General features: G+C 46.4%; 2 protein-coding genes across 3 annotated transcripts; one reads left to right on the top strand and one right to left on the bottom strand.

Annotated features, from left to right (window-relative positions):
* Positions 1-5,102: 5,102 nt before the first annotated feature.
* rnft1 (ring finger protein, transmembrane 1) lies at positions 5,103-10,566 on the top strand. The gene is made up of 9 exons (XM_086160576.1): positions 5,103-5,295; positions 6,265-6,725; positions 6,799-6,875; positions 6,974-7,074; positions 7,322-7,475; positions 7,556-7,714; positions 7,805-7,870; positions 9,461-9,562; positions 9,641-10,566. The coding sequence occupies exons 1-9, from the start codon at positions 5,267-5,269 to the stop codon at positions 9,773-9,775; spliced, it is 1,284 nt and encodes a 427-aa protein (XP_086016702.1). The 5' UTR covers positions 5,103-5,266; the 3' UTR covers positions 9,776-10,566.
* Positions 10,567-13,015: 2,449 nt separating this feature from the next.
* Positions 13,016-26,225, bottom strand: rps6kb1a (ribosomal protein S6 kinase B1a). 2 transcript variants are annotated; one of them, XM_086160575.1, is made up of 15 exons: positions 26,077-26,225; positions 25,215-25,258; positions 23,919-24,039; positions 21,530-21,598; positions 20,770-20,917; positions 20,595-20,652; positions 17,499-17,599; positions 17,285-17,375; positions 17,119-17,209; positions 16,847-16,954; positions 16,707-16,769; positions 16,334-16,411; positions 16,145-16,252; positions 14,997-15,109; positions 13,016-14,898 (listed from the first exon to the last, which is right to left on the bottom strand). In XM_086160575.1, exons 1-15 carry the CDS (start codon positions 26,146-26,148, stop codon positions 14,637-14,639), a joined length of 1,527 nt encoding a protein of 508 aa, XP_086016701.1. In that variant the 5' UTR covers positions 26,149-26,225; the 3' UTR covers positions 13,016-14,636. The 2 variants fall into 2 exon arrangements, with proteins under 2 accessions (XP_086016701.1, XP_086016700.1); XM_086160574.1 differs by having other exon boundaries at positions 17,119-17,375.
* Between the last annotated feature and the right edge of the window lie 592 nt (positions 26,226-26,817).

Genomic DNA, 26,817 nt, shown 5'->3' with positions numbered 1-26,817 from the left:
CAGGAAAGTAGCGGGGGTTGATGCTTCTGATCATTTACTCTCAGAAGATAAGCAAAGAGCGAGGCTGACCCACAAAGCGGGACACGGGGGTGAACTCCTCGGGTCGACGCTTATTCGGGAAAGCACAAGGGACTTTTTCTTAAACGACTGCAACGTACAGAGTCTGGGACGGGAATAGACTTTTAACGGCTAATCCAGCCACGCCTGTGCAAGGGAAGTGGATCCATGACAGCGCTTCATCCCCAACATGCAAATCCTTCTACGCCGGTCTGATCGCCAAACATCCGGCTCCGCTTGACGAGTATCGGGAGTCCCGTGACCCCGAACTGCCCAGCAAACCGGTGGTGGGGACTGGCGTTTTATCACACGAGGAGAAGCCGATAGAGCGGTCCGATTGTTCGTCACGTTCATAAAAATAGAGATGGGGTCCAATTTGGAGAATTAGGCAATACCTACAGGGGAGACGGACATGGTTTGGGCGCTTCTGCAAAGGCGAGACAGGGATTGACATCGTGGTGGACTAAATATCCAGATAGTTTTTTTTTGCGATTAAGTAATAAAAGCACCCATTTGGACCTATCTTTCTTCTTCTCCTTTGGGCTTTTCCCCTCAGGGGTCGCCACAGCAACTCAACCTTCTCCATCTAACCCTATTCTCACACAACTACCTTCATATCCTCTCTCACTTATTCCATCAATCTCTTTGGTCTTCCTCTAGACCTCCAATTCCAGCATCCATGTACCAATATCTTCACTCTCCCTCCTCTGTACATGACCCAACCATCTTAGTCTGGCTTCTCTGACCTTCTCTCCAAAACATCTAACATGTCCCTCCAATGGACTCATGATCCTATCCGCCCTCCCAAAGACAATCTTGACATCTTCATCTCTGCGACCTCCAGCTCTGCCGCTTGTCACTGTTTCTGGAGCATACAGCATCGCTGGTCTCACCACTGTCTTGTCCACCGTTCCTTTCATTCTGGTTGATAGTCTTCCGTCTCATGGTACCCCTGACACTTTTCTCCACCCATTCCAACCTGGACTGTTGATCATAGGTACTTGAAATCCTCCACCTTCGTTATCTCCACTTCCACCTGGGTTCCTCTCATTCACACACATATATTCTGTCTTTCTGTAACTAGCCTTCATTCCTCTCCTTTCCAGCACATACCTCCACCTCTCAAGATTTCCCTCAACCTGCTCCCCGCTCTCGCAACAGATCACAATGTCATCTGCAAACATCATGATCCATGGAGATTCCTGTCTAACTTCATCTGTCAGCCTGTCCATCACCACTGCAAACAAGAAGGGGCTCAGATATGATCCCTGATGAAGTCCCACCACCTCCATGAACTTCTCTATTACACCTACAGCACTCCTCACCGCTGTCTTACAAATAGCATACATGTCCTGCACCACTCTAACCTACTTCTCTACCACTCCAGATTTCATCATATATAGAATTATGCATTAGCTGGAGTCCTGGTAGGATTTGATGAGCAGCAAAGTCTAAAATGACTGTGAATTGTGCATTCCATCTCTCCGATTGGTTGCTGTTCTTGTCCTTCACTTCAGTCTGAAATGAAGAATCACCCCAAAAGGAAACCTGAGTGACATAAATCCAAAGTGCAGACTTAAACACGGACGTGACTCTGTAAGTTAATATAAATACCAATATAAGTGACTGACAAATTGACTTCAGCGGACCATTTCACAATTTGAATTTAAAAACGTCTTTTTATAATGTCGGTCAATGAAAATTTTAGATTTTAGATTTATTTGCTGCGCAAATGTCTGAGAACGGTCCCTTCATTTTTTGAGATACCTGCTGGTTCAGATGTCAGTCATTTCATGCATCAGGATTAACTGTAATTACATTTTTCCCCTGCCTGAGAAACTGCACTTCAGTTGAGTCATTTTGAAGGACGATAATTAATTGTCATTGGTGAATCATCTGGATTTCTCACCACGCGTTGCAACATGTGTTAATGAATCACACGTTCAGTGGAATTGCAATTAACGTACTTTTTTTTTTTTCTTTGCGTGAGACGCGTATTATTTCACCGCCGCCACGATGTGATCTCCTGTAGCGTTCTTCGAGGAATCAAGTTTTTCCAAAAAAGCTCTTCTCTAGATTCCACTGGGCTGAGGACTGGGTTACACGCATTGACACACTCCAAACCAGCACTTCAGAAATAACATCTGGATGGGAAAATGTCCCTTTTAGGACAACCCGTCCCCGCAGGTTTGGTGCTGGGAGCAAGAAACCGCTCAGCAGGGGCAACCAAACCATCCTACCACCCCTGCTTTTGGGATTGCATTACTTACAGAAAATCAGCGACAAATTAGAGACAGAAGTGCAATTAAAATAATTTTCAGTTCGCCCTCACATAATTCAAACTGTAATTTGCTAAACATAACCTTGAATTTCCAGTCTGCATATTTTCAAATAAACAAGATATACAATTACAATTATCTATTCCCGGAAAACTGTTTACGGTGACACTTCTCCGTATTAGAAATCATAGGGCTTTTACGCGGCACCAAAAAACTAGTTTTAAAACCAAAGTATTTCATAACTGCAGTCAAATAAAGGCCTGAGACTTTAGCCAGCTCGGAGCCAAACCGAGTAGCCCGTCACGACGAAGCGGACAGTAAACAGCCGCGTCTGGTCTGCTTCACAGAATTACATTCCCTCCCCGAGTCGCGTTCTGTCGATTGAAAAAAAAAAAAAAAAGGAATAAAAGTCCAAACCGGCACAGCATCGATGTGCCAGACTCGTGTTTCAGAGGTGTTAACGCCGCGGGACGAGGCCTCGGCAAACGCCGGCGCCATCTGTGTCTGCCGACAGGAGCGAAAGCAAAAGCGCGAGCCAAGGTGTTCAGTTCTGAGAAGGTGCACGTGGAGTCGCGCCTCCGGAGCACCTTCGCGACCTCCTGCGATGTACATCTGAAAATCCGCGGGCTGCATTCACGGTCGCCTGAAGAAACGGGAGGGACTCCCGGGTGGACGGATGTGTGTGTGCCGCTGATGGGTGCAGATGGCGGGGGTTGATTGTGGTTCTTGCTCCTCATTCGGCGCTGATGAGGTGGGAACTTCGGCCTGCTATCCTCCCCTCTCCGGAAGCAGACGGCGTCTTCTCATGGTCCAGCTTGATGAGACTATCAACTGGATGCGGGGGTGAACATCCGTCGCGTCCGCCCACCCTGTCCTTTCGGCGTGTTGGGCAATTTTCCCATGGAGATTATTTTCCGAGATGGAGATTTTCACTTCGATCCCGGGTTTCGGCGGTGGTGTCCTTGCCTGATACCATCTTTCACTCCCTGCTGGTTGCTGCTCTGATTCTCACCATTTGGAAGATTTCTGCCGCCCGCTGATTCCTAAACGCGATCTTTTAAAAACAGAGCCTGCCAAATTGAGTTATGAATGTGGTGAAGCAGCGACTGTGAGAGGACAGGGGGCATTCGCCAGAACCCGCTAACCACTTCCAGTGAAGACAGTTGCAAATCGTTTATTAGGCGGTGCCACAATTTTGATGACACCATTTCTTCCATCCTCCATATTTGACTGTCTGCAGCAGCACAAACGAACCCGCAAAATTCAAGACCCCGTTCTGTATTCTTATCTCAAATGTTTCCTCCCGTTTACTTTTGATTTACCGCTCACATTGCCAGTAAATGTTTGTAAATGACCCGTGTAAACTTGATAAATCCCACCTGTTCTCCGCAATCACAATTACAGACACGGCGCATTTGGAGGAGCGAAAGCCACAAAGTAAAAAATAAATCCGGGCATATCGCTCAAGCGTACTGCGGCTCCATTCATTCAAAACCAAGGGCAGAAAAAGCTCCCGGTTCTGGGAATGGCGTACAACGCTGTGCATAACTGATCAAAGCTATGAAATTAGAATTTCGTCATTTCTGCCCTTGGTATTTACACTATAATCAGGTTGTCTGATACAGCGCCCAAACTGTTGAATATCATGAGACAGTATTTTACAGCCAGACGCTTTGTGGAAAGACAGATTGGTTGTATGTGACTCTTTTCGCAAGACTTTATCATATGTACATTTTTGACAAAACAACAAATGAATAATTGTGTCAAGTTCTTGTCAATGCACCAGTGACACAAGAAAAATGGATGACCGAGTCCTTCTTTCTTTCTCACAGGCTGAGTGTTCCTTCTTCTCAGCCTTGCGCGGCGCTTCCCCGGGTTCATTTTTTTCTGTTTAGGACCATCTATGCTGACTGTGCATAGATAAGGCGGCTCACATGCACACTACTTTCATCCTTGTTGGGATTGGCGGTAATGCATTGTCTGTTCAACAGTTGGAATTAGTCCAGACATTTTGTTGGTTTACTAACGGAAAAGTTTTGTGGTTGGGCAAAGGTTTGCCATCTTGGTGAGTCATGCAGGCGCGCTTTACTAACACCATGCAAGTGTCAATAAACTGTCGCGTCTTGATCAAACGGCATTCTATTGATCTAACGTTAAAATTCAAAAATTCTTCACAAGTTGCCAATAGTCAACGGGTCTGAACAGCAGAAGCACATTATTCCTGCAACACCAAAAATCTGACGTATGACACTGATAACACGAAGAATGCACACAGCAATTAAGCAACAGGGTACCGAGATTTGACAAACTACATGATCACAAATGGTCCAGAAGGGCAGGTCATTGTAGGATTTAAGATAATTCCTTTTTTCTGCTTTTTAAGGAGTAAATTAGGCTCACGCTTTTTCGAGAAACTTTTTCTCTTTTGTTTTTTGCATACTTGCATTGTAATCTTTACATTTCACAAAGGAGAATCATTGTCCGCGGCTCAGCCGGTACAACTTTAAAACGGATACACCAATAAATAGATAAATGACAGTTGACTTCATTGAGGGGATGCAGTTGTGTGATTAATATTTAATAAGGGAGAAAATAACTCGCCAACATCGGATCTACAGACGTTTCCTCGGAATCACACATGATACATTTCATTGCACTGGCGGATTGTTTTTGTAATTCTCAGGTTGACCACTAGGGGACGCTAATGCCACATTTCACGTTCAGCACTACACATTCTCAGCGGCAGAAGAAAACCGTGACGTCACCGGTCGTAGACAACGTCAATATGTCCGGACGACCAGTTTAGGGCTTAGCTTGAGAGCTCACAGCTTACTTTTTGTTTTGTTTTTTTTGTTTGTTTTGTTTGGTTTCCTTTTTTTTTTATTTCGTTTGGCTACCCGCACGGTGTATTAAATGGGGACCGAGAGGTTATGATGAAACTCCGGGTGCAGAATGACAGGTGAGCCGGCCCTTTCGGTGGCCTGCCAGAAAAACAAGTGCTAGCCGACGATGCTAACGACAGCTCGTTTATCTTTCGGGGAAGTGTCATCTGTCAGTTTTCCCCCCTTTCTGGTTTAATCTCTTATCATAAATTGTGGCAGCTCATTTAAGTGTAATAAAACTGAATGCATCGTTGAGTTAAGGGAATTTTCCTACTGGGTCGAAGAAGCCTTAAACATTAACGGCACGTCTTAAAAACTAGCAAGCAAACTTGAGCTAATCCTGCTGTTTTGCTATTTTTCCACAAAGACATTTAAGCCGTGAAAAAAACAATCGCTTACTAAACATTTATGCCTGGCATGTCATTTTATTTTTATGTTGCCATGATAAGGCTTTCAAACGTCAACTCAATGACGACCAATCCTGAAATAATTAAACGATAATGCGTGAATTTTTCTAGTTTTTAAGTTGACTGGTTGGACATCATGAAGTTCATTCATGGAGGTGCGGTCAAAATAAAAATCGAAATAAATTATTTGACCTCCTGAGAAAATGCTCTTTATTATTTTAATTTATGTATTGTTTATTACGATCATAAGCATCTCGATGGCGTTTGTATTTTAATTGTCCGTGTCGCAACTATTGTAGATCTTGACCCCTCTCTTTAATGTATACACCATAAAATCAATGTATCTCATCTCCATTCGAATGCCCGGTTTTGTTTTATTAAATTTTGACATGATGCATTTAGATAATAAAAAGCGTACCTTTCAGCTATTGCACAGCTCTACAGAGAGTGTGGAGAAGTGCTGAAGATCTGAGCTAATCATTAGCCTTCACCAATCATTAATCAATCCTTAGACCATTAGTAAGTTTATCATCTTTGACATACTAGACGTGCAACAAGGAGCGTGTTATGTGATGCCTTTACACGGTGTTAAATGACTTTGTGATGCAAAATTGTTTTGTTTTCAATGATCTGACTTAGGAGTGATTCCAGAAGAAAACTGAAAGTGAGGGAGCCTCCCGCTGTAATGCAGCCTCATCCAAGCCAGGGGAACGCTCATGTGAAAAATGGTACATCCCTTTCTCTGCAACCGGAGCTCGTCACAAGGACGCCACCGTCCGGCGCCGCCGCGGCCCCGGAGAGCGGCGACGTGCAGATACCCATGACCGGCGGGGCCGGAGACGCCTGCGGAGGCGCATCATCCAGGAGGACGAGAGTCAGTTCTCACGGTCACTCCCACTCGCGCACGCATTCACACGGACACAGCCGAGCGCAGCACCAGCCCGGTTTGGAGCCCGAGCTCGACCAGCCCGACTCCGACCTGGACTCCGGGGAACCCAGTGCCTCGCTGTCGGAGCTCCGCTGTCTCCTCCGGTGGCTCCAGAAAAGTCTTCCCTTCCTTGTCATATTATGCGCTAAGCTAGTCATCCAACACGCCCTCGGTGAGTCAGACATTATGCGGACGAACGGCTCGGCTCCATCGAACCGCCCGTCTTACCTCTCCTCTTTCGACAGGGCTCGCCGTCGGTGTTGGCCTCTTCACAACTTTTCTATATGTGAATAAAAACATTCAAACTCATGTCTTTCTTCAGGTAAGTGTCAAAGTCGTCCAGAAGACGCTCAGAAATTAATCGTCACTTGCGATACCTAAAGCTCAGTTTCTCCCGTGTGTGTTTGTGTGCGTCGACAGGATCGACACGCAAAGCTGCACTGTGTGTGGCTGCTGTTCTTCCTGGTCTCCTCCACCATCCTGCTCTACTACACTTTTCACACTGAGACACTTTACCACTGGTAGTATCTCCTCTCTCGTCTGCGACCCAACCTCAACTAAACCCGTGCGATGTGACCGAGCTAATCGTGACAACATATAACCCGCAATCGGGCTCCCTATTGGATACGGAGTCTGGTGAAAAGAGTCGAAGATGTTTCTTTCTGATCGACTCAGCGATAGCTCGTGTTTTGAGACGTGTCGCAAAATCACAGATCGAGTCGACGAATGTTTGTTACTCATCTGCGAATTAACACTCCTTCCTTTCAGCCTCGTGTTCCTCGGCCCCACCGTCGAGCCTCTCGGTTTCTGGGAAGTTCTCTGGGCAGTCGGCGTCACAAACTTCATCATAAAGTTCCTCTTCATGGGGATGAAGTGCCTTATCCTGCTGGTGCCCGTTTCACTGGTCACCTTCCGAGGCCAGGTGAGACGGGACGCCCTTTCGGCTCGCGACGGATTAACGCGTCGCGTCTTCACAAGTGCACTGCCTCCCTGTGGCTCCAGGGACGGTGGCTGATGATGGCCGAGGAGCTCGGTCAGGTCCACCAGGCGACGGCTCCCGTTCCGCTGTGGTTCCGCTACCTGGTCACCTACCGGGAGGTGGACGGCACTCCAGGACTCACACTCGGGGTTTTGCTGGCGTTGCTCTACCTCATATTGAAGGTATCTGGCTGCTCTTACTGAACTCCAAAAAGATTTTTCAATGCACTTCAAACTTCCCTTTCAACATTTTGCTTTCTTTGACCCCTGCAGCTTTTAGCATTGTATGGACAGTGGACATCTCTACTGAAAACTGTGAGGATATTTCTAAAAGGCGAGGTCAGTGGCTTTTGACGTCATTTTGCCTTAAACCGAACGATTCAAATGCCTTTTCTCGCATCCGACGCCCGCATTTAACACCCCTGATCCGATCCATGATCTTTTAGTTACAATCTCACGTACGTGCGCAACATGATCAGATCTGACACATCACAAAGCAGGATTTTTCAGCTCCTGCATCCCAAAGGTCGTGCCCGTGGCCCAACCTGTTTTTCCCGTCTACGTCTGACTCACTTCAACCGTTGACTTGGATCTGGGAAATCTTCTATTGTAGCTCCGCTGCACAATGAGGGGAGTTAAGACAGTGAAAACAAAACCCGACTGCTTTCCTCTCTCTCTCTCTCTCTCTTTTGCTGTCATTTAAAAGGTTTTCCCTCCCGCCTCTAACAGTGCGCTCAAATCCCTGCTCAAATAAGCCGCACTTCTTCAGCTGAATTTGCATGGGATGTAAAATACGGTATTCATATCATTCAGAAAAAAAACAGTTAACCATGACTTCACTTCCTCACTCATCGGCACGTGTCACGCCCAAACGCCGTTGTCTATTTTTAATCCTCGTTGGTGTCGCATCCTGTTTATTTCTGTCACTGTTTCTGTTCTTTATCCTTGTTGTTGTTTTGGTCGTCTATTTCTCGTCCTTGCTTTTCTTTTGTTTTTCTTTTCGTTCTCTTGTCTGTTTTTATCCTCGTTCATTTTGAGGTCTTTTTTTGTGGATGTCTCTCGCAATCTTTTAATGCTCTCTATTATTTAGAATTATACTCATTTATTGATATTGATATTGTCATAGTTGCGCTGCTGTGACAAAACAATTTCCCCTATGGAGATCAATAAGTATAGCTTATATTTAGAACGCACATCCAAATTCATGAACATTTTACTGTCACACAGCATTTTTTGATTATATTTATATCTTACTGGTAACTCCTTTACTTTTTTTGGCATCCTTTCAGTAGGAAAATGATGTATCCTAGTTTTCAAGAGGGCAGAGTTTCCCTCTGCGCTCTGTTTTTCTTTTCTCTCGGACTAAGAATGAACTAAATCCACCCGGCTGTTCGTAACTGAGCGTTTTGGACTGCGCTTCATGACGAAATGAAAGTTAACAGTGGCCAGAAACAAACGCAAACTGAGTAAAATGTAAGAAAAAAAAGGGGCCTTTGCGAAGTCGATACCGGCATCCGTCGTGAAAAATGAAGCCGTCAGCAGAGCACAGCTCATCTGTTCAAGAGGAAGTAACAATCGCTTTCCCCGAAATAAAGTACTATTGCCGACATGTTACGACCGACCGCGTTCATTTCAGTGACCTGACCCATGAATCAACCCGTGGGCAGAATTGTAATCCATAAATCACGCCATTGGACAATGATGCACTCGCGTCTTGTAATTTCATTTTTGTTTGTAGGTCGGTACCAACAGAAACAATTTGAACAAGTTGACGACGCGCCGTGACGTCCTCCAGCCGATCCCGTCCCCGGCAACATTTCAATCAATGATTAATCGATCAGTTAATTCCCGCCCGCAGAAGCAGAAACCTTTTCGCTTGATATGCAAATGTTTGACAATAACAAGCTGCCGATGCGTCTGTGTCCTCAGCACACGGGCGCCGCCGCCACTCGCAGCCAGTGCAGTGAAGCCGGAGGCGTCTGTCCCATCTGTCAGGGAGAATACAAAGACCCCCGGGCTCTTCTCTGCCAGGTAACGCCTCGCAAGCGTCCTCGAGGTTCCCCGTCCGGACCGCCGTTAAAAATCGCACGCCATTCTCCCTCTCGCCAGCATATATTCTGCGACGAATGCATCGCGCTTTGGTTCAACCGGGAGAAGAGCTGCCCTCTCTGCCGCACTGTGATCACCGAGAAGGTCTACAAGTGGAGGGACGGAGCCACGTCTCCGCACCTGCAGATTTACTGAGCACCGAGACACAGTCAGGAAGCATTTAGTTTTGTTGGATATTCACTCGAGATAGTGATTTGTATGGTTGTCAAATCCCACTGACAAATTATGTTGTACACTGTTCATTTACTGGCCGGAGGACACTTTGTACCCGAGAGTCTCTCTCACGGAAAACAGAGGGGATCCTTTTGGTTTTTTTTTAATCCCTCATGCCTGAAAGTGTTTTGTTTTGTGTTTCATCCCCTCTCGTGTTGTGTTTTTGTCCCCCCCCACACACACACACACACTCAATAAGACAAATATTGACTTTCCACTCGGGGGCGAAGAGTTGTTCTAATACAACAGAAACTGTAAATATGGGAGATAAGAAAACTAAAAGTATTTAAATATGAAATAATTTCAAAGGTGATTTTCTAATTGGTATCAGTAAATGCTTGCAGGATTTAGCTTCAGCTGCATCTCTCAGATTAGCGGGTTGATAGAAAAGAGGGCGCGGACGACGAAAACGCCGTATTTGTCTCGAGAAGGCCGTCGCCCGCCACTTTCTGCCACAGAGGGTGGAGACGGACGCGACGTTTTCGTTCCTTTTCCGGCCTCTCGTGGAAAAGGCGCAACTCTTCTCATGAGATTAATTTACAAGTAAATTATTTTTATACAGAGGTGACATGGCCTCGTTTTTTTTTTTTTTTTTTTACAAACCAAAGACTGGGAGAAGCATCTATTTTATTATGTACGGAAGGACTTCCACTGTGTTATTTTTTATCCATTTTGACCCGTATATATCTGAATAAAGAACTACATTTAAATAAGTAGGGTGTTTTATTTCAGCTTAAACTCATCACATTAACGTCAATCACATATAATCTCGTGAAATTATCACGTTCACCCGTTTTCTTTCTCCGGATCCAAAGGAAGCCTCGCTTCTCAAATCATGACTCAAAAAAGTTCAAAACTAGAAGAAACACAATCCTGAGCTTCCTGCCACATCTGATGGACGCAGCATCCTGGTCCACATCCTGCTCCACCCGGAACCCCACGCAAGATGACACGCAAAACACCTGGAGCGGTACTCCCACCCCGCCTGCAGGGGGACAACCCACCACGACCCGCGTGGATGCAACACAACCACGCAAAAGCGAAATAAGCCAACCTGATCTGTAACAAAACCTCAATCCTTGGAAGTTTTTTGGGTGGAAAAATAGACGAAAGTAAAAAAAAAAAAAAAAAAAAAAAGACATGACCGGGAGATGAAGCGTGGAAGCGGGACGGAAACACGACTCACCGGGTCTCGGCGTGGGAAAATCACCTGGCGCGGGAATCCTCGTGTCTTTTACACGCTGCCTTTTTTCCCCGGGCTCCTCTTCGTTTTTTTTTTTTTTTTGTTGTTTTTTTTTTTTTTGCACAGAAAATTATTCCGTCTTGTTTTTATCGATTTTTTTTTTATTATTTTTTTTGTATTTTACCTCGCTTGCGGGCTCAGCGTTTGTCCTGACGTGTCACATGACCCGGGCAGCTTAAACACGTGCCAAGAAGCGCACACCTGATTGGCCGGGGGGGGGGGGGGGGATCATTTTCAAAACAACTTCCACACCTGTCATCATTTAAATGGAAATAAAATACCCGTATTCCACCTTTTGGTGCTAATATGCACCAGTTGTTTGCGCGGTGATCAAAATTCACGTCTCCGTGGGGTCGAGCAGCGAGTGTCCCTTTGGAACGCGACCATGTGGGATTTCACCGCTTCCAACCACTGCATCTAGAAGACTCTATCCGCTGAGATCTAGAACTAAATTGGAGGCCAGCACCAGCCGGAGGTGTCTGAGGTTGTGCCAAAACCACGGCTGCAGCTCTAATGACATTTTGGGGAAACCGGACGCCCCCCTGGCGGCATCCCGCCACAAAACACCACGCGGCCTTCGCAAAATCGTAAGAGCACATGTGGAGCGAATAGGTGTTTTTTTTCTGTCTGCAACACGAGACTGCATTGTTCCTCTTAAGCTGAAATATTGGGCTCCGTCCCCGACCTCAACAGCAGCCCGGCAACGTCCAGGGTTTCCAAACAAAACATCACTGTCTCATGTCAGAAACCATTCATTCGTTTGCTTTTATTTGGACCTCATTATGTACATGATACATATTAACACTCCATCGGCCACGTGAGCAACAAGTTTATGGGGTTTTTCATCCAGAAGTAAACTTGATATGATGGTTGTTTTCAAAAAACCTGACCAGAAGCTAAACGTCAGCCTCCCCCCGTTCACACACCTTGGAAGAAAAAAAAAAAACAAAAAAAAACTAAAATCCCTTGCATCACATCATATTACAGTGAAATGCAAAACCAAACAAATAAAACATTCTTTCAGATAAAAAAAAAAGGAAGTGAACCTCACAGATCACTTTCACAAACATACAGAGAACCACACACACAAGGCACACACAATGCCGCTCACGTCGGTTTTTGCATCATTTTCCTCATTCTACACTGCCTCTGCTTCAAGCACTGCAAAAAAATAAAAATAAAAAGTTCAAGTTTAAAGCGAGGAGAGCGAGATATCAAAAAGACATTTGAGGAGTTTGCCTCTTGAAAGATGCACTGCCGTTTATAAAGTACAAAACAAAAAGAGCAACACTGTTGTAGGTCACTGTTCTCGGTTGCAGAGAAGGCGCTGAGTCAGAGGTTGCAGTAACAAAGTAACATGTGGGTAGTGTAAATAAAAATCACAACGTTCGCACTTTAGGTGAAGAAAAAAAAAAAAAAAAAAAGGGGGAGACTGACGGGAATACAAAAATCAAATAATCCAACATTCTGCTGCATCATCTAAATAACACATAATAAATACCTAGCTTGCATAGTGTGAGCGATGCAGTTGATACACAATGCCACTGAAAAAAATAAATATGACACATGAGCACAAAAATACGGTCGTTTTAACGGTTCATAAAAAGAAAAAGTCAACTTAAAAAAAAAAAAAAAAACTGGTTCACCCAAACAGTGATTTTGGTCAGATTTTACAACACAGAGCAGTTTTACTGACAAATTCCTGCACTGTTCTAATCTTCATTTTCACTCAGCTTCGCAGCCGCTGTCAAACACAACTCGGCCGCGTCTCGTCCGAGGCTTCGACGTTTACCTTGTTTCAGTGAGTTCGCGGGTTGAAATTTGGCTGCCGGTTTTGCAAAAACAAAGCGTGGGAAAATGAAGTGACTCCGAACGAAAGAGCGTTCAGTCTTTTACATTCAACATAAAATAATAGGGGGGGAGGAGGCGAGGGGGTTGCGACACCGACCGGTGCCGCTGGACAGGCTCGCTGCAGAAAGCTCTCCAGTTGCAAACGTAAAGCAGCATTTGGTATTGATTGTGGTGAAATGATACTTGCAGCTGAAGTTTCACTTTGAGCTTTTTATAGACGCTTTTCTGGAAGTCGCGCTCCACCTACTCTTCACCGCGAGCCTCTCCGACAAAGCCTACGGGACTCTTTCCTGAGGCGAAACGTACTGGGTTTTAAGAGGAGCTGTTATTTAACAATTCTACAAATTGACAGTGTTATATGAAGTTCGTATGGACGGGAGGGGGTTAATCGAACAGCGTGAACCAACCATCCAAACAAATTTGAAGCACAGAAGCACCAATTACCGATATCAACGCCTCATCAGCTTGTTACTGACATCAGCATCCGTTTACGGCCTCTTATGAAACCTTTTTACCATAAAACAGAAACTGCGCCATCACACTTTATCTGGAATATGTTGCAATGACTGCATCAATTGCCAAAGTTTGCCTCAAACCATTTCCGCCTCTGTTGCGCAGACGGCGCAGCAGCAGCAGCAGCGGCAGCAGCGGCAGCGGCGAGGGTCTGGCTGGCCGTCCGGCACTCCTTCCCGAGATTTAGCATTGCGTCCTCTGGTTCAGTAAAGTAAAGCTCCTCTTAAAACCCAGCTGGATGATGCCAAGACTGTCCCGACACCCACGCCGGTCAAGAGGACGCGACGCCAGCAGAACGGTCGCCGCTTGCCCAGTTGGCTCTGCGGCGATGACTTCGCGTAACTCGGGAGCTCCGGACGGTTCCCAGTTTGAAACTAAAGTAACAAGAGAGCCGGCCAGTAAAATGTGGTAAAAAGTTCAAGTTAAAATAACAGCGGCCTTTCCCCCCCCCCCCCCCCCCTCCAACTAACCGAATGGTGACAGAAAACTGGAAAATACAACAAAAGTCAACAAGTGGGAAAAAAAAAAAAAAACACGGGGTGAAGAATTTGTGTGGTCCTGCTGAGACCACACACACCTTCTATCGACTGCTGCGTGACCGTCGAGGCTTCGCGTTTTCTTCCGACTCGGTCACCCGACTTCTTCGAGGCTCTCGCGCAAAACCTCCGGGGAGAACCGGCTCCCGGCACCGCCGTGGCGGCGGCTGAGGTCACGGGTGGAGCGGATTATAAGCCCGAAGCGAGCGGCGGGCGTTAGCGACGGCACAAGTTCTACTCCTTCCTCGGATCGTTTTTCGGCGACGAAATCCCACGATTGGTCGATCTGACAGTAACAGTGTCCGGACTTGAGGATGTAAAAGCACCATTGGGTCATGATTTTCATGCCAGCTGAGTAAATGATAACCCGCAGCAAGTGGTCCAGTCAACATCCGGCTCACGCTCCTCTGACGGACCGTGTGTGTGTGTGTGTGTGTGTGTGTGTGTGTGTGTGTCGCGTGCAGCAGGCTGAGGAGGCCGGGAGAAGCGAAGGCGCTGCTGGAAGAGCTGGTGATTGCTGTTAACAGTGTTTTGTCCAATTTGAAGAGTTCCTACAAGGTTCTTTAGAACTAAAAAAAAAAAAAAAAAATGACCAGAAAGGGGGAGGGGAGAGTCTTCGGGTGCGAGGCCGAGCCTAACGTCATAGGTTCATCCTGAGATGTTCAGGTCGCTTGGAGTTCATGGGGTAGGCCTGCTTTTTGTAGAGTCCCGCGTTCATGCCTGAGGGGTGCCTGATGGGAAGAGGGGCCGAGGCCTCGCACATCCCGCCGCCGCTGGTGTCCATTTGCTCCACGGAGACGTCCATGGGCTGCTCCGTGCAGCCGGCGGCGGACAGCAGCGACGAGCCGCCGATCACCGAAGGTCCGCGGGGCCAACAGTCCCCGCTGGCAAACTTCAGCGGACTGTAAAAAGAGACAGACGGGACGGACTCCCCTTCAGCTTCCGATGGTTTATCGATGACCTTTTCCGAAAAAAAAAAAAAAAAAAAACACACCGGTACCTCACAGGTGTTCTCGGGCTTCCCGGAAACTTCCGCGGCGAGCGGACCTTTGGCTCGAAGGAGAATTTCTCCTTGACGTTTTCCAGCACGGAGGGGGCCACGTACGTGAAGCCCTGGTGGGGGAGAGGGACCAAAGCACGGGACCGATCTGAGTTCACCTCTTCAAAACAGCGTCTCTCCAAAAACAACCCACGGCTGATGATGAGCAATGAAATGCTGAGCGAAGCCAATCATGCAATGTGGTCAAACAGCGAGCGGAGCTTCCAGGAAAGCCAAAAGGACCAAACCAGATGGGACACATTAACAGATTCTCGTAAGAACCTCATCCTTAAGAAGCAAATAACAAAACAATGTCCAGTTTTCGCTGCTGTTTTTTTCCCCCCTCTTTTGGCAGAAACAACTGTTAAAGGCTTTTTTTTTTTTTTTTTTAGCGATAATTAAAAACCTTCCCTGTTCCAAAAATCCCGTGAAGCCCTGAACCAATTAACAGTAAATTCTTTGGAAGTGTTTCTTGCAGAGGACTTTAGACAAACAAAAACATTATATCCTTATTGGAATTAGATGGCAATAGGTTTTAAAAGGTAGTATGTGTTTGGGTGACATGTGGAAATCCTCAGCTTTAACGCTTTTAGACACAAAAAAAAACACAAAAAGACACATTGCATCAATTATCTGAGCTGTACACCTTTCATATCAAAATCAGATATGCTGTATTGATCCCTGCTGATCAATTACTTTGTGTTGTGCGCTTCTGGTGTTTAAGCATGATTTAAGACATGCAGAGATAGAAGAATCCATGCGGTGGAAAGTCACATGAAATCAATGTTTATGGCTTCTTGGGAATCAGAACATGAGAATGTTGAGAAAATTCCACATTAAAAATAGTAGTTCAGGGGATCTGGAAGTAACTACCACGTATTTAAATCAAATATCGACCCTTGCTAAAAATAGAAGAACATTTTCGTTAATATTGCGCCATAAAAATCACCAATATCGAAGGCTAACTGGCACTGCTAACCCTTCAGTGAAGAACCGGCATGAAAATGCAAAAGGTAAAAAGAGAGAAATCGGCAGAAATCCGAGGTTGTTTCTGAGGCCGCAGGAACAGACGCTTCGGTGTTTTCGGAGCTACAGGAGGAGTCACCCACCAGGAAGACTTGGTTGGCGCTTTCACTGAGCGTGGAGTCGTCGGGGCTGTCCACGGGAGTTTGGCTGGTGAACTTGGAGTCGAACTGGCTGACGTCATCGGCCGATTGCTGCCAAGACAAGCGGGGTCGGTTAAACAGCGTGGCGGGGAAAGGTCACGGAGTTCACCGCCGCACTGCGGACCAACTCACCAGGAAAGGCTTGAACGGAGGCTCCACTTTACGTGCCAGGAGATCCTCCCAGTTTATATGGCGGAAGAAGGGGTGAGCCTGCGAGGTGTGAGGACGCACAGATACATCGCGTTGAAAACATTACTTTCTTGATTAATGGATGAAGCGAATTGTCCCGGAAAGACCTTCGACTGAAAGTAGAAAAATAAAACGCATGACAAAGTAGCTCGTGGACACAAATGTGTCTTTTTCGCTCCGTGCCGAGCCATGCAGTGGGGGGGACGGCAGGGAAATTTCATGTTTTCTTTGGCGCCGGTGCTCCGTGTGAGGAGAAAGGGAAGTGAACGACAAAATTAGATTTACGCGCGACGTTTTTCTGATTTCGATTACGGACCTGGACCTCGGCGGCGTCTCCCGGTCCCGCTCCCAGTCGCAGCGACGCGTTCCGCTTCAGCAGCTGAGGAGAAAAGGTTTGAAGACTTGACGTCTGGCTAGAGGAAGAAGGTAGAAGGAGGGGAGGAAGAGTTGGCTCACCTTCTTCAGAAGGTCCCTCGCTTCCTGCGTGAGGTAAGGCGGAAGGCTGAGTTTGCTTTTCAGGATTTTGTCGATGGTCTTCTTTCGGTTCTCACCGGTGAACGGAGGCTATTGGACGGTCCAGCGGAAAACAGAGAAGAGCATTTTTTTGTTGTTGTTTTCTTTTTTTTTTTGTTTTTTTTGAAAACGTGATTGCGTCTTCTCCTGGCCGCGGTGGTGTGATTTGCACTTTTTGCTTACTTTAGCGAAAAAGTTGATCGGTGTGCACTTACTGCTCCTGTCAGCATGTCATACATGAGAGCCCCCAGACTCCACCAGTCCACAGCCCGGTTGTGTCCGCTTCTCATGAGGATCTCCGGAGCCCTGGAGGAGGAGAGAGCAAAGGTGACATCCGGAGCGCGCCGCGGCGTGCAGGACGAATCCATCGGCGTGACGTACATGTATTCGATGGTGCCGCAGAAGGTGTGGGTGACCGTTCCGTCATGGATGGACTCCTTGCATAAACCGAAGTCCGTCAATTTCACGTGGCCTGGAAAACCATTTGAGAAATTCCATGAGATCAACGGACCGGGTGTCCCGTTCCGAGGCGAGAAAACTCCTCCGGCGGACGGCAAGCTTGTGCGTTTGAGCGTCAAAAAGATTACACGTGTACCGTTGTTGTTGAGCATGATGTTCTCGGGTTTCAGGTCTCTGTAGATGATGCCTTTCTGGTGCAAGTGACCCAGCGCCATAGAGATCTCGGCCAAGTAGAAACTGTCAAAACAAGAGACCGAGATGCACGTCGGGCTTTCAGCGGGTCTGCGATAAAGCATCGGCATTTCTTTCGGGAAAAACCCCGACATCGCCGGCCGCTCTGAGGTCGAGGTGAGATAGCCGAGGTCATTCGGGAGGAAGACGTGTCGCACGCTACACGAGAAACATGAAATAAAAGGAAACGGATTCATATCCTGATCCTTTCGTTCGCACTGATCTGTCCCTCTCAGCTGAGAGGTGAGAGGTTGTGGAAAAAAAAACAGCTCGACTGCGTGAACAATGAAGTTGTTTCAATACAAGAACGTATGTCAGTCTGCAACGTCATCGTTTGTTTGGCCAGAACCTCAGCGGGCCGTTGTCTAGTTTGTGTGTTTCTGCGTTTGTGTACCTGTGAGAAGCCGAAGGACGGAAGCGGCAAGCCATCAGCTGCTCGCATTGAAAAATGACCGATTTCTCAAATTCCAGCAGCTGCGTGATGCATTTCTCTCTAGATCCTCCTAGTTTCCCTTTTTTTTTTTTTTAAGAGCAAGAATGGGAACTTAACCTCCAGCCCAGGTATTTGGCAGAATTTGGTGTGCAGCTGTTATTTCAAAGATATAAATTTAATCAGCATCCAAAACAAAACAGAAGGTTGTGTGTGAGGGTTGAAGGGGAAGAAAAAGACAGAGCAGCTTGTCCTCCACCTGCAGCCCAGACACACCTGCATGCATTCCCCCCCCCCCCCCCCCCCCGCCGCTGATAAGGATCTGGAAACCTTTGCAGATCCTTATTTGCAGCCCGGTGTAGCATTACAAGACAATCATCTACTTTATACGTGAAGCATAGAGGAGTTATCAAGGCGTGATGTAATAATTCCTGTTTGGAATATTAAATATTCAACTGCCGGTTCACAGGATGACACCCGGGACTTGGTGCTGTTGTACCTCCCGTGTTTAAATAACACTCTTACATCTTAAGGATGGCAAATTTGTCAAGTGAAAACGGAAAGTGCCGGATCATTGAATTATGTAACATGGGAAGTAAAATATCGAAGTTTCGAATGAGATGCGTTCGCCGCGTTCGCCTCTGTGCTCTGGCCGTCTGCTATCCTGATAGAGTAAAAAAAAAAAAAAAAATTGAAAATGAATTTTGAAACGTTTAATTCACGATTGCATTACCGATGCATGTTTTCTTACCGGACTTTGACAGTAAAATCAGGAGTAGCTCATTGCCTAGGACGACGGCGCTCGCGAGGAAGCTTCATACTTTCAGTTTAATCACAGCGGGTGCTTTAATTTCATTTGAGCGTCTCGGCGTCCTCCTACAAAAATCGTGGCCTTTTGCGGCAAATGAACATAAAAGCGGGTCATGACATTTGCGCGTCCGTATTCGCTTTTCCGTGGAAAGTGTTTCGCATCCAACCGAGCGCTCGTGTGATACACCGCGTGCTAAAAACTCCTCTCTCGAACGTTAAAGTCACCAAGTTAGTCCTGTGTGTTTATAAAAAACACAACCCAAATGTCAAACTACCAGCGCAAAGAATAAAACTGCATTCCCTCCCACAAAGAGGGGAATCTTCCTTTATTTTTCCTTTGAACCCAGCCTATCTTAAAAGTCAGCCCGAAGTTGAAAATGACTTGGAAAATATTATATCATTATGATCACAAGGTTCTGAGGGAGTCTGTAGCTGCATGCGCCAACACCAGATCATCAGAACGAATGGAGCAACGTTTGGCCTCGAGGAGCAGGTGATTCGTATCAGCCGAATGATCCATCCTGCATCCCTGATAAACAGCCAGCAAAGAGTGTATTTTTCCCCGTCCCGCAAATGAATTGAAGTGTTCCGGATTAACGGGGGGAGTAAAGCAACCTCACCGACGCACGCGAAAGGATTCTTCTTTGGAAAGGCAACTGTCGAATGTTCCCCACTGACGACGGCGCTTTTCGCTGCCGACTCGCAACGCAAAGAGATTGGGACACCTCGGTTACCCCGAGGCTGCTGGGGGACGAGAAGATTCTTCCTGAGACTCGTCCGTCCAAATGAAATATGTAAATAGGACCGGCGGTAGAATTAAAAACAAAACAAACGCACGTAGGTGTACCAGTGTGCTTTTTCGGTTTATTCTCTCACCGGTTTGCCACGACAGCGGTTCCGAGAGATGGGCTCCGACTTTGCGATGAAACGTTTTACGGTATCTTGAGTGCGTTATGACGCGGCGTTCTGTTGTTGTTAGCAGGATTAGAAAACGAACGCACGATGTTTTTGAAATTTGGTGAGGCTTTATTCAAAGCGCCGCTTATTCACAAAGAAGCACGTTTTGATAATTGGCTGTTTCCGAGCGGGAGGACACTAGCTGGGGAGGAGCGGCGCCAAAAGGATGTGCTGTCAATAAACCCGCTTGGTTGAAATTGAAAATGACACAGGACTAACTCGGTTCTTCCTTTGCAACTTTTTTTTTTTTTTTTGGTCCAGACTTTTTACCCGATGCGGTGAAATCACTCGTACCTTTTGCATTAAACGGAAAATTATGAACATCCATTTGAAAAAAAAACAAAAGCCCTTTTTTTTTTTTTTCCGGGGTTTGTTCCCGTGTCAAAGAAGCCAAAACACTGAAGGCTGGTGTTTTATTCAGACGGCCAAAGAGCTTGGGAAAACCCCTCCGTAACTTCTATGACTATCTGGTATTCACTTCACACAGTGATAGACCAGCTGTGCAGTCCTCACGCACCATCTGGCCGTTCTGGCTCTCCTGTGTGAGTCAGGAAAGCCACAAACTTGCAAAGCTAGTTGATTGTTAAGAATCCAAATAGACTTGCGCATTCTGAAGTGGTCTGAGATTGTAAATCCTGGCTGTGGCTTTGGATTTTGTGTACCAATATGTAATGCGTGAGGGGAAAAGCGTCGGAAACAACTCAAATACTGTTAAAAATGATTCGTTTCGGCACAACAATCTGAAAGGGCCCAAAACAAACAGGGGGAAAATTCCCACGGGCCGACGGAAACAATGAGATTTACCATGCCGTGTCCTCCATGAAGATGCCCTCTCTTTCCAACTGCATGAACAGCTCCCCACCTGCGGTCACCACATGTGAAGTCGGTCTGTCAAACGCACTGATATTTTCACAAACGTATCCAAACTTCCAACCGAAACGGACGGGTTGGGTTTGCGCCCGGACGCCGATCTGCTCACCGCTGAGATACTCCAGGATGAGATACAGCTTTCCTCCCGTCTGGAAGGCGTAGATGAGGTCCACGATGAAGGGGTGCTTCACCTCTTCCAGAATGTTCCTCTCGGCTTTGGTGTGCGCCGTGTCCTTTGCGTTGCGCACGATCATGGCCTGGCGGGAGGGAGGGGGAGCACAGGGTCACGCTGTCTTCAGACATATTGTGTCGGCGCGTCAATGTCAGCTGCGGAGGCGGAGCAGGAGTCGGACGGCCAGCATGGTAGCTCCAGTCGAGTCTCATTAAGCCAATAAACACAGCCATTAGCCCAAACCTCAAGCTTCTGGGAATATGAGCGGTAGCGCGGTGTCAGCTGCGGAGCAGGCAGCGGCGCTGAGGTTTCACGGGGTAAAGCCTGCTGACATTATTTCGGGTGGTCTGCTTTTAGCTTCTGGCCTCATCGCTGGATGCACAAGTGTGTCACCAGGACAGAAAAGGGCACATGGTACATCTGAAACACTAGACATTATTTGGCTGCATTAGGCTTAGAAGTCTACTTAGTATTTAAGGAGCTAATCCCCCGCAGATGAGGCCTGCTTGTGTTTGCTTACATATGCTATTTCTATTACGCCACACTACTTACTGTGTACACTAGGTGGCAGTTAAGATCTAATGGGACGAGCTTAACCGCCCCCTCGTGCCCCGTAATTGAAGATCCGTCGGAGCGCAACGGATGTGGTGAGAGAAACCCTGAATAATCCCGAGACCCCACGGTCAGATTCACTCACCTTCTTCAAGACTTTCATCGCAAATATCTTGCCGGACGTCGCGCCCGAAACCTTCCGGACCTGAAAGACCTGGAAGGAAATAAACGGCATCAATAAACGGCATCAACAAACGGCGGAAGGGCGTTCGTTTTCAGTCATTTCTTCGAGGCTTTTGCTGATTTTTATGATTTCTGACATTTTATTATTTTTTTCTTGATTTATACATTTTAGGCCAAAATCTTGAGGGACTTTTTCTTCAAAACGGCTCGGTGATTTCTGGAGGGCTCACATTCGATGTTTTCTCATTTTAGGGTGAAGTCAGGAAATTTCTCACTTAATTACTGAGGGCATTTTCCCGTGATTTTAAAAACGAGCCGGCTCATTTGCCGAGGGGGGGGAAAGGTGATCGGTAAATTGGAACCAAATTGCTAAATTGCTAAAATAATTCATAAATGAAAGATTTGTCAAAAGAGTTTGTTTTTAACAATGAGCGGCAAGCAATTACCCAATTCACGAAGTAATTTCTCGATGTTTATCTTTTGTCACAATTACGGCTGGAACGGCCGGGTGCCATTTGAGAAAGTCATCTCTCGGCCGCCACTTTGGGAACCCCGAGAATAGAGGGCCGTCAGGGACTGCTTTCATTCTGCATGAGCTATGTTTTGAGTATCTGTTTACCCACATAATCCTTGAATGGTTGCTTGCTCTAAGTTTTAAGGCCAAGGAACCTCCGTCCGCTGCCAAAACATACAACGACGCAAGAATACACAACGAACAGTCTGTCTCTAAAAAGGTAATCATTTAGCAATGCTAAGTAATTTCCAAGTAGCAGAAAATTACTTCTTAGTCATCATACATGAATGCGCTTCAGTGAGGTCGTGCATGTGGATAAATGTGTACTTCATCTACATTGTAAGAACATTTCAATGCCTTATCGTCAACATTTAATCTCTAATTCTTCCCATGATCACATCTTTTCAGCTTTCATATCAAACCAACACCCCATAAGGGCATGTTTACACTATTACGCTAACATTACTTACAGAGGATAAGCAGGTTTAAAAGATTTCCACGAGTTTATCCTGGGGTTAGATAATTAATTAGGCGAGAGAACGTGTTTGCATTTGATTCCCAGACCTTGAAAATTACTCCGATGGATTGAAGTCGCACACATGCGATCGACATTCATAAGTCGTAGCAAAGGTGGTTTCATCGCGTAATACAGCGGAGGAGTCGGGAACATGGAGACGTACTCAACGCCGAAACAACGTGAGGCTGACGGTTTAATGGAAGAAAACTACTGGAGACCAACAAAGAAAAAAAAACAGCGATGCCAAAAAGCATTTCAGCTTCACGTCATTTTCAGTCCCAACACAGGAGCCCGGCCTTTGGATGGAACGGATTTGGTGTCGATATTTAATCCCTAATCTTGAGCAGGAAACGTCAGCTTCGGCTAAACGCTACGCTGTTAGCTTTCCTTGTAAAATGTAGAAAAAGTAGCAATAGTAACATAGCATATGATAAATAGTTTGCGTGGATATCCAGCCAGGTAGCGCGGAGCCACTGTGGCTCGGATATCTAATACGGCAACATGGCAAAAGATTATTAAAAATAACACGCGCACAGGCAAGCAACGTCTTAGATTTCTCGATATATTTATTGGAAAATCTGAGCCAACATTTGGTGTGTTTAAAAGGAACTTGACCACAAATAGTATCAATCGAGTGCAGCGAGTAACATCAGTATTTACTGTCTGAACTGGTACCAGCGTTTCGACGTATTCTTTTCAGGCTCTAAGATTAGACGCAGCGGGTGCAGATGATTATAGTTGTGTTTTATTCATGGTAGTAAACCGGGACGCACTTCAGAGAGGCAAGTCTTTATAGTTAGAGGGAGGTTTTTTTTTTTTCTTTCTTTTTTTTCCTCTACTTTCCACTGTTGAAATTACTATCTCATTGGAATTAAAAGGGTTATTGATCAATCCAGGAGAGTGGAACACATCCTGAGGTTTCCAGCCTGCAAAATGAAATTTCCAGACACTTAATTTAAGAAAAAAAAAAAAAAAAAAAAAATCCCCACCCTTTGGAATATCCTCCTCCACAATGAAATGATATGAGCAACTGCAAGACCCAGGCCAAAAAAAGCAGATGACAACGTGGTATTTCCCCTCACATGTATAAATTCAGGACTTTTCAACAACCTCGATTCTAATCTGGTTTTGTTTCTTTTCTTTTTTTTTTTTCTACAATGAATCAAGTGACTTGCATGCCGAGCCAAACCCATATTTCCAACTTTCAATATCCAAACTCTGAGCCAAGTTACATCTTCAAGAGTGAAATGGGGGCGAGCTGAGAGGCACGTGTTTCAGAGTTCATATTGACATTTCCACTCTAAATTACAGAGCTCTTACCTTTCCATAGCCACCTTTTCCCAGAACTTTGAGCAGTTCAAAGCATTCGGGCCTGATTTGCTCCGTTCCTTTATTCACGCTGTTCTCCGAAATTTCAAACTTCTCGCAGTCGTCCATGTTACTGGCAAGACAAACATACACAGAGAGAAAATGCTGAGAAAAATAACAATTTAAATGCAGCGCACTGAGGGTTTGGGGAGGAAAATGGAAACTGACCCAATGCGATGGCATTTTTAACACTCGAGCTTCCACGAACAGTGCAAAGAGCTTCAGTTCACTTGGATTCACCCTTTCCCTCATATTTTATTACATTTATTACCATTATTACCAAATATTCTACAAATGACCTCAAACCGAGTCAACATGGACGGCCATTTAATCAGGAGTTGACACCATATTCAAGTCAACTCGTACGTATTATTTACGTTTTTGGAACCAAAGCTGTCGAGTCATGAAATGATCCCGCGTTACTTTTGCTGAAAACATCAACACTGATTTCAATACCACAGCCTGCGTGACATATATTGTGCAGCCATGTTGGCGTGGAAACATCACACCTCAGATGATGCACTCATCAGTCAGTCAATTAGTCCAAATTGTGTGACAACATCATTAATGGCGAAATAGAAAATTGTTTATCTTGAAACGCCATTCATTCTGGAAAGAGACACTTTTTTGGCGGGACGGCGATGCAGTGGTTGGTGTTTCTGCCTCTGTAAGAAGGTTGCACGTTCTCTTACAGTATCTCCGTTTCTTCCCGCAGTCCAAAAACACGGTAGGTCAACCAATAATTTCCCAGACGTGTCAATGACAGTGAAGGTTTGATTGTCTCTATGACGCATAAATGAGAGAGTTAATGGTTATATGCCGATACATGATGCGCAAACGAGAGGTTGAACGGTTGCATGTCAATATTTGATTTGTAAATGACAGGGTGAACGGTTACATGTCTTCACGACGGACGCCGGGATCGGCTCCAGCTTCCCCCGCGACCCCGAGTGCAGGATAAGCGGAGGAAGATGGATGGATAAATTAAAAAAAAAAAAAAAAAAAAATCAACCGGAAGAAAAACTGCGGGCTCCTAATAAACAAAAATATTCATCAAAAGTGGCGTTAACTTGCTTCGGTTACTTTCGCTGTTACTGTTATGATATCTTCCAGACGGGTTGGCGTTGGTGTATTAAAAACATCATCCACACAAAGACTTATCACCGAGAGTCCTTGGAGATAAACTTCTTTTAATCGCCCAAAAAATATGCTGGTGTGTCTTTTTCAGAAAGGGATGCTTATACTTACAAGTCAAAACTACTGCACTGGTCCATGTACTCGCTGAGCTGAACCTGGAAACAACAACAGGTCAGTGAACGTCTCACAGCCCGTTAGTCCGTCAGTCAGTCAGTCAGTCAGTCAGGCCGCCCGATGCACCGTGAGAACCGGGTTGTTGCATTGATGCACTTGGTTGTCCTGGAGGCCGAATGTTTCACTCATGCCGCCGTTGTGTGTGTGGGGTGAACGGGTTCGTCCCGCCGGCCGGCTCCGGGGGAAGCCGCCGCCGGCTCCCCGGGGGAAGCCGCCGCCGCCTCCCCGGGAGGAAGCGGCTCTTTTCGGCCGTGTTGCGTTCAAGTGACGCCGTGAGCGGCGGTAGTTTGGAAACGTGACGCCGCGCCGGGCGAACGCCGACAACGCATTTCCATTATGAAGAGAGAGAGTCGCATATGAGACGTGTTCGGCGTCTGTCCACCATATTTCCACGACAACACAAATTAAAATGTGACGTTTGTCACCCCGGTTTTATGTTTTGACCGGTGACTTTAACGCAACGGGGTTATGGCGGACACGCCAAGGCGCTTTAACCACCGGCGTCCAACTCTTAATACTCTTAATAATGTCATCCACCGGAGTCGGTTACGAAGGTGGATTTAAAAACAAACAATGACAAACAACAAAAAAACAGCAACAGCTTTTATTCCAAGTTCGGCGCGTTTCCCTGTCCGACTTTTAAAACCGACGCTTTTTGTTTGGGACGCCGCCGGTAATTCGCGGGAAGATAAAGGGCGAGGGGCTGTCCGATAATGGACACCGCGTTGGCCTAGCAGATGCTAAACTAGCTTGAGAGTTGAGCCGGCGGGAGCTAACCGCCGACGCTAGCCGAACTCACCCCGTCTTCGAGTTCGTCGTCGGAGACGTTCTCGTCCGGCTGGTCCAGATCGATGTCGAAAACCCCGGCCATGGCCTCGGCGCTGTGCTCGGCGTCGACTCACAGACAGGCTGGGCCGCTCCCCCGCTTCACGGGAGAGCCGTCACCGTCCCGACCGGCTCCGGCAGACAGCATGAAGCCTTGCTAGCAGGCTCCGGAGCGGATCCGAGCACGACGGCGAGCAGCAGGGGGAGAAGCCTCTAGCGTCGGTCACCGGCACTACCCGGCCCAGCGTGGCCCGGTGACACACAAAAACGCTCATTAATCAATAATAATAATAATAATAAAAAAAAAAAGAAATAATTGCCAGCTGTCAATTATAAAGAAAATTGGATCACAACAGTAGCCATGTGCTTTTACCTCCCTTCTTGTCAACAACACGTGGACCCGTCAGGTAAACAAGTGTCACTCAACTTGTTTTGTTTTTAAAAACAGTTAACCCGGGGATCGCCGGTCGACGGCGGATCTTATGAAACGGGTTTCTTCCCCAGAACGGGGGAGGTCGGGAGGCACGGGGATGTTCATATAAATCAACAAAATGGCCCGACGCGACGGCAAACCCGAGAAATGGAGTTGTTTCCAAACAGCTGGCCCGTGGACCGGATGCATAGTTTGACGCTGAAGTGTGTTCCACCCAGCCGTAATCAGATTATATCCCAGTAAGTCACTGCACGTCCCTGATTTTTTCCCCCCCTCGGCACA

This window comes from Fistularia commersonii, chromosome 15, assembly GCF_037954325.1.
Source record: "Fistularia commersonii isolate RoL2024-O1a breed Wild chromosome 15, RoL_Fcom_v1.0, whole genome shotgun sequence".
Classification (NCBI taxonomy): domain Eukaryota; kingdom Metazoa; phylum Chordata; class Actinopteri; order Syngnathiformes; family Fistulariidae; genus Fistularia; species Fistularia commersonii.
The sequence above is the reverse complement of the archived record's forward strand: the minus strand, read 5'-3'. Positions and strand labels throughout refer to the sequence as shown.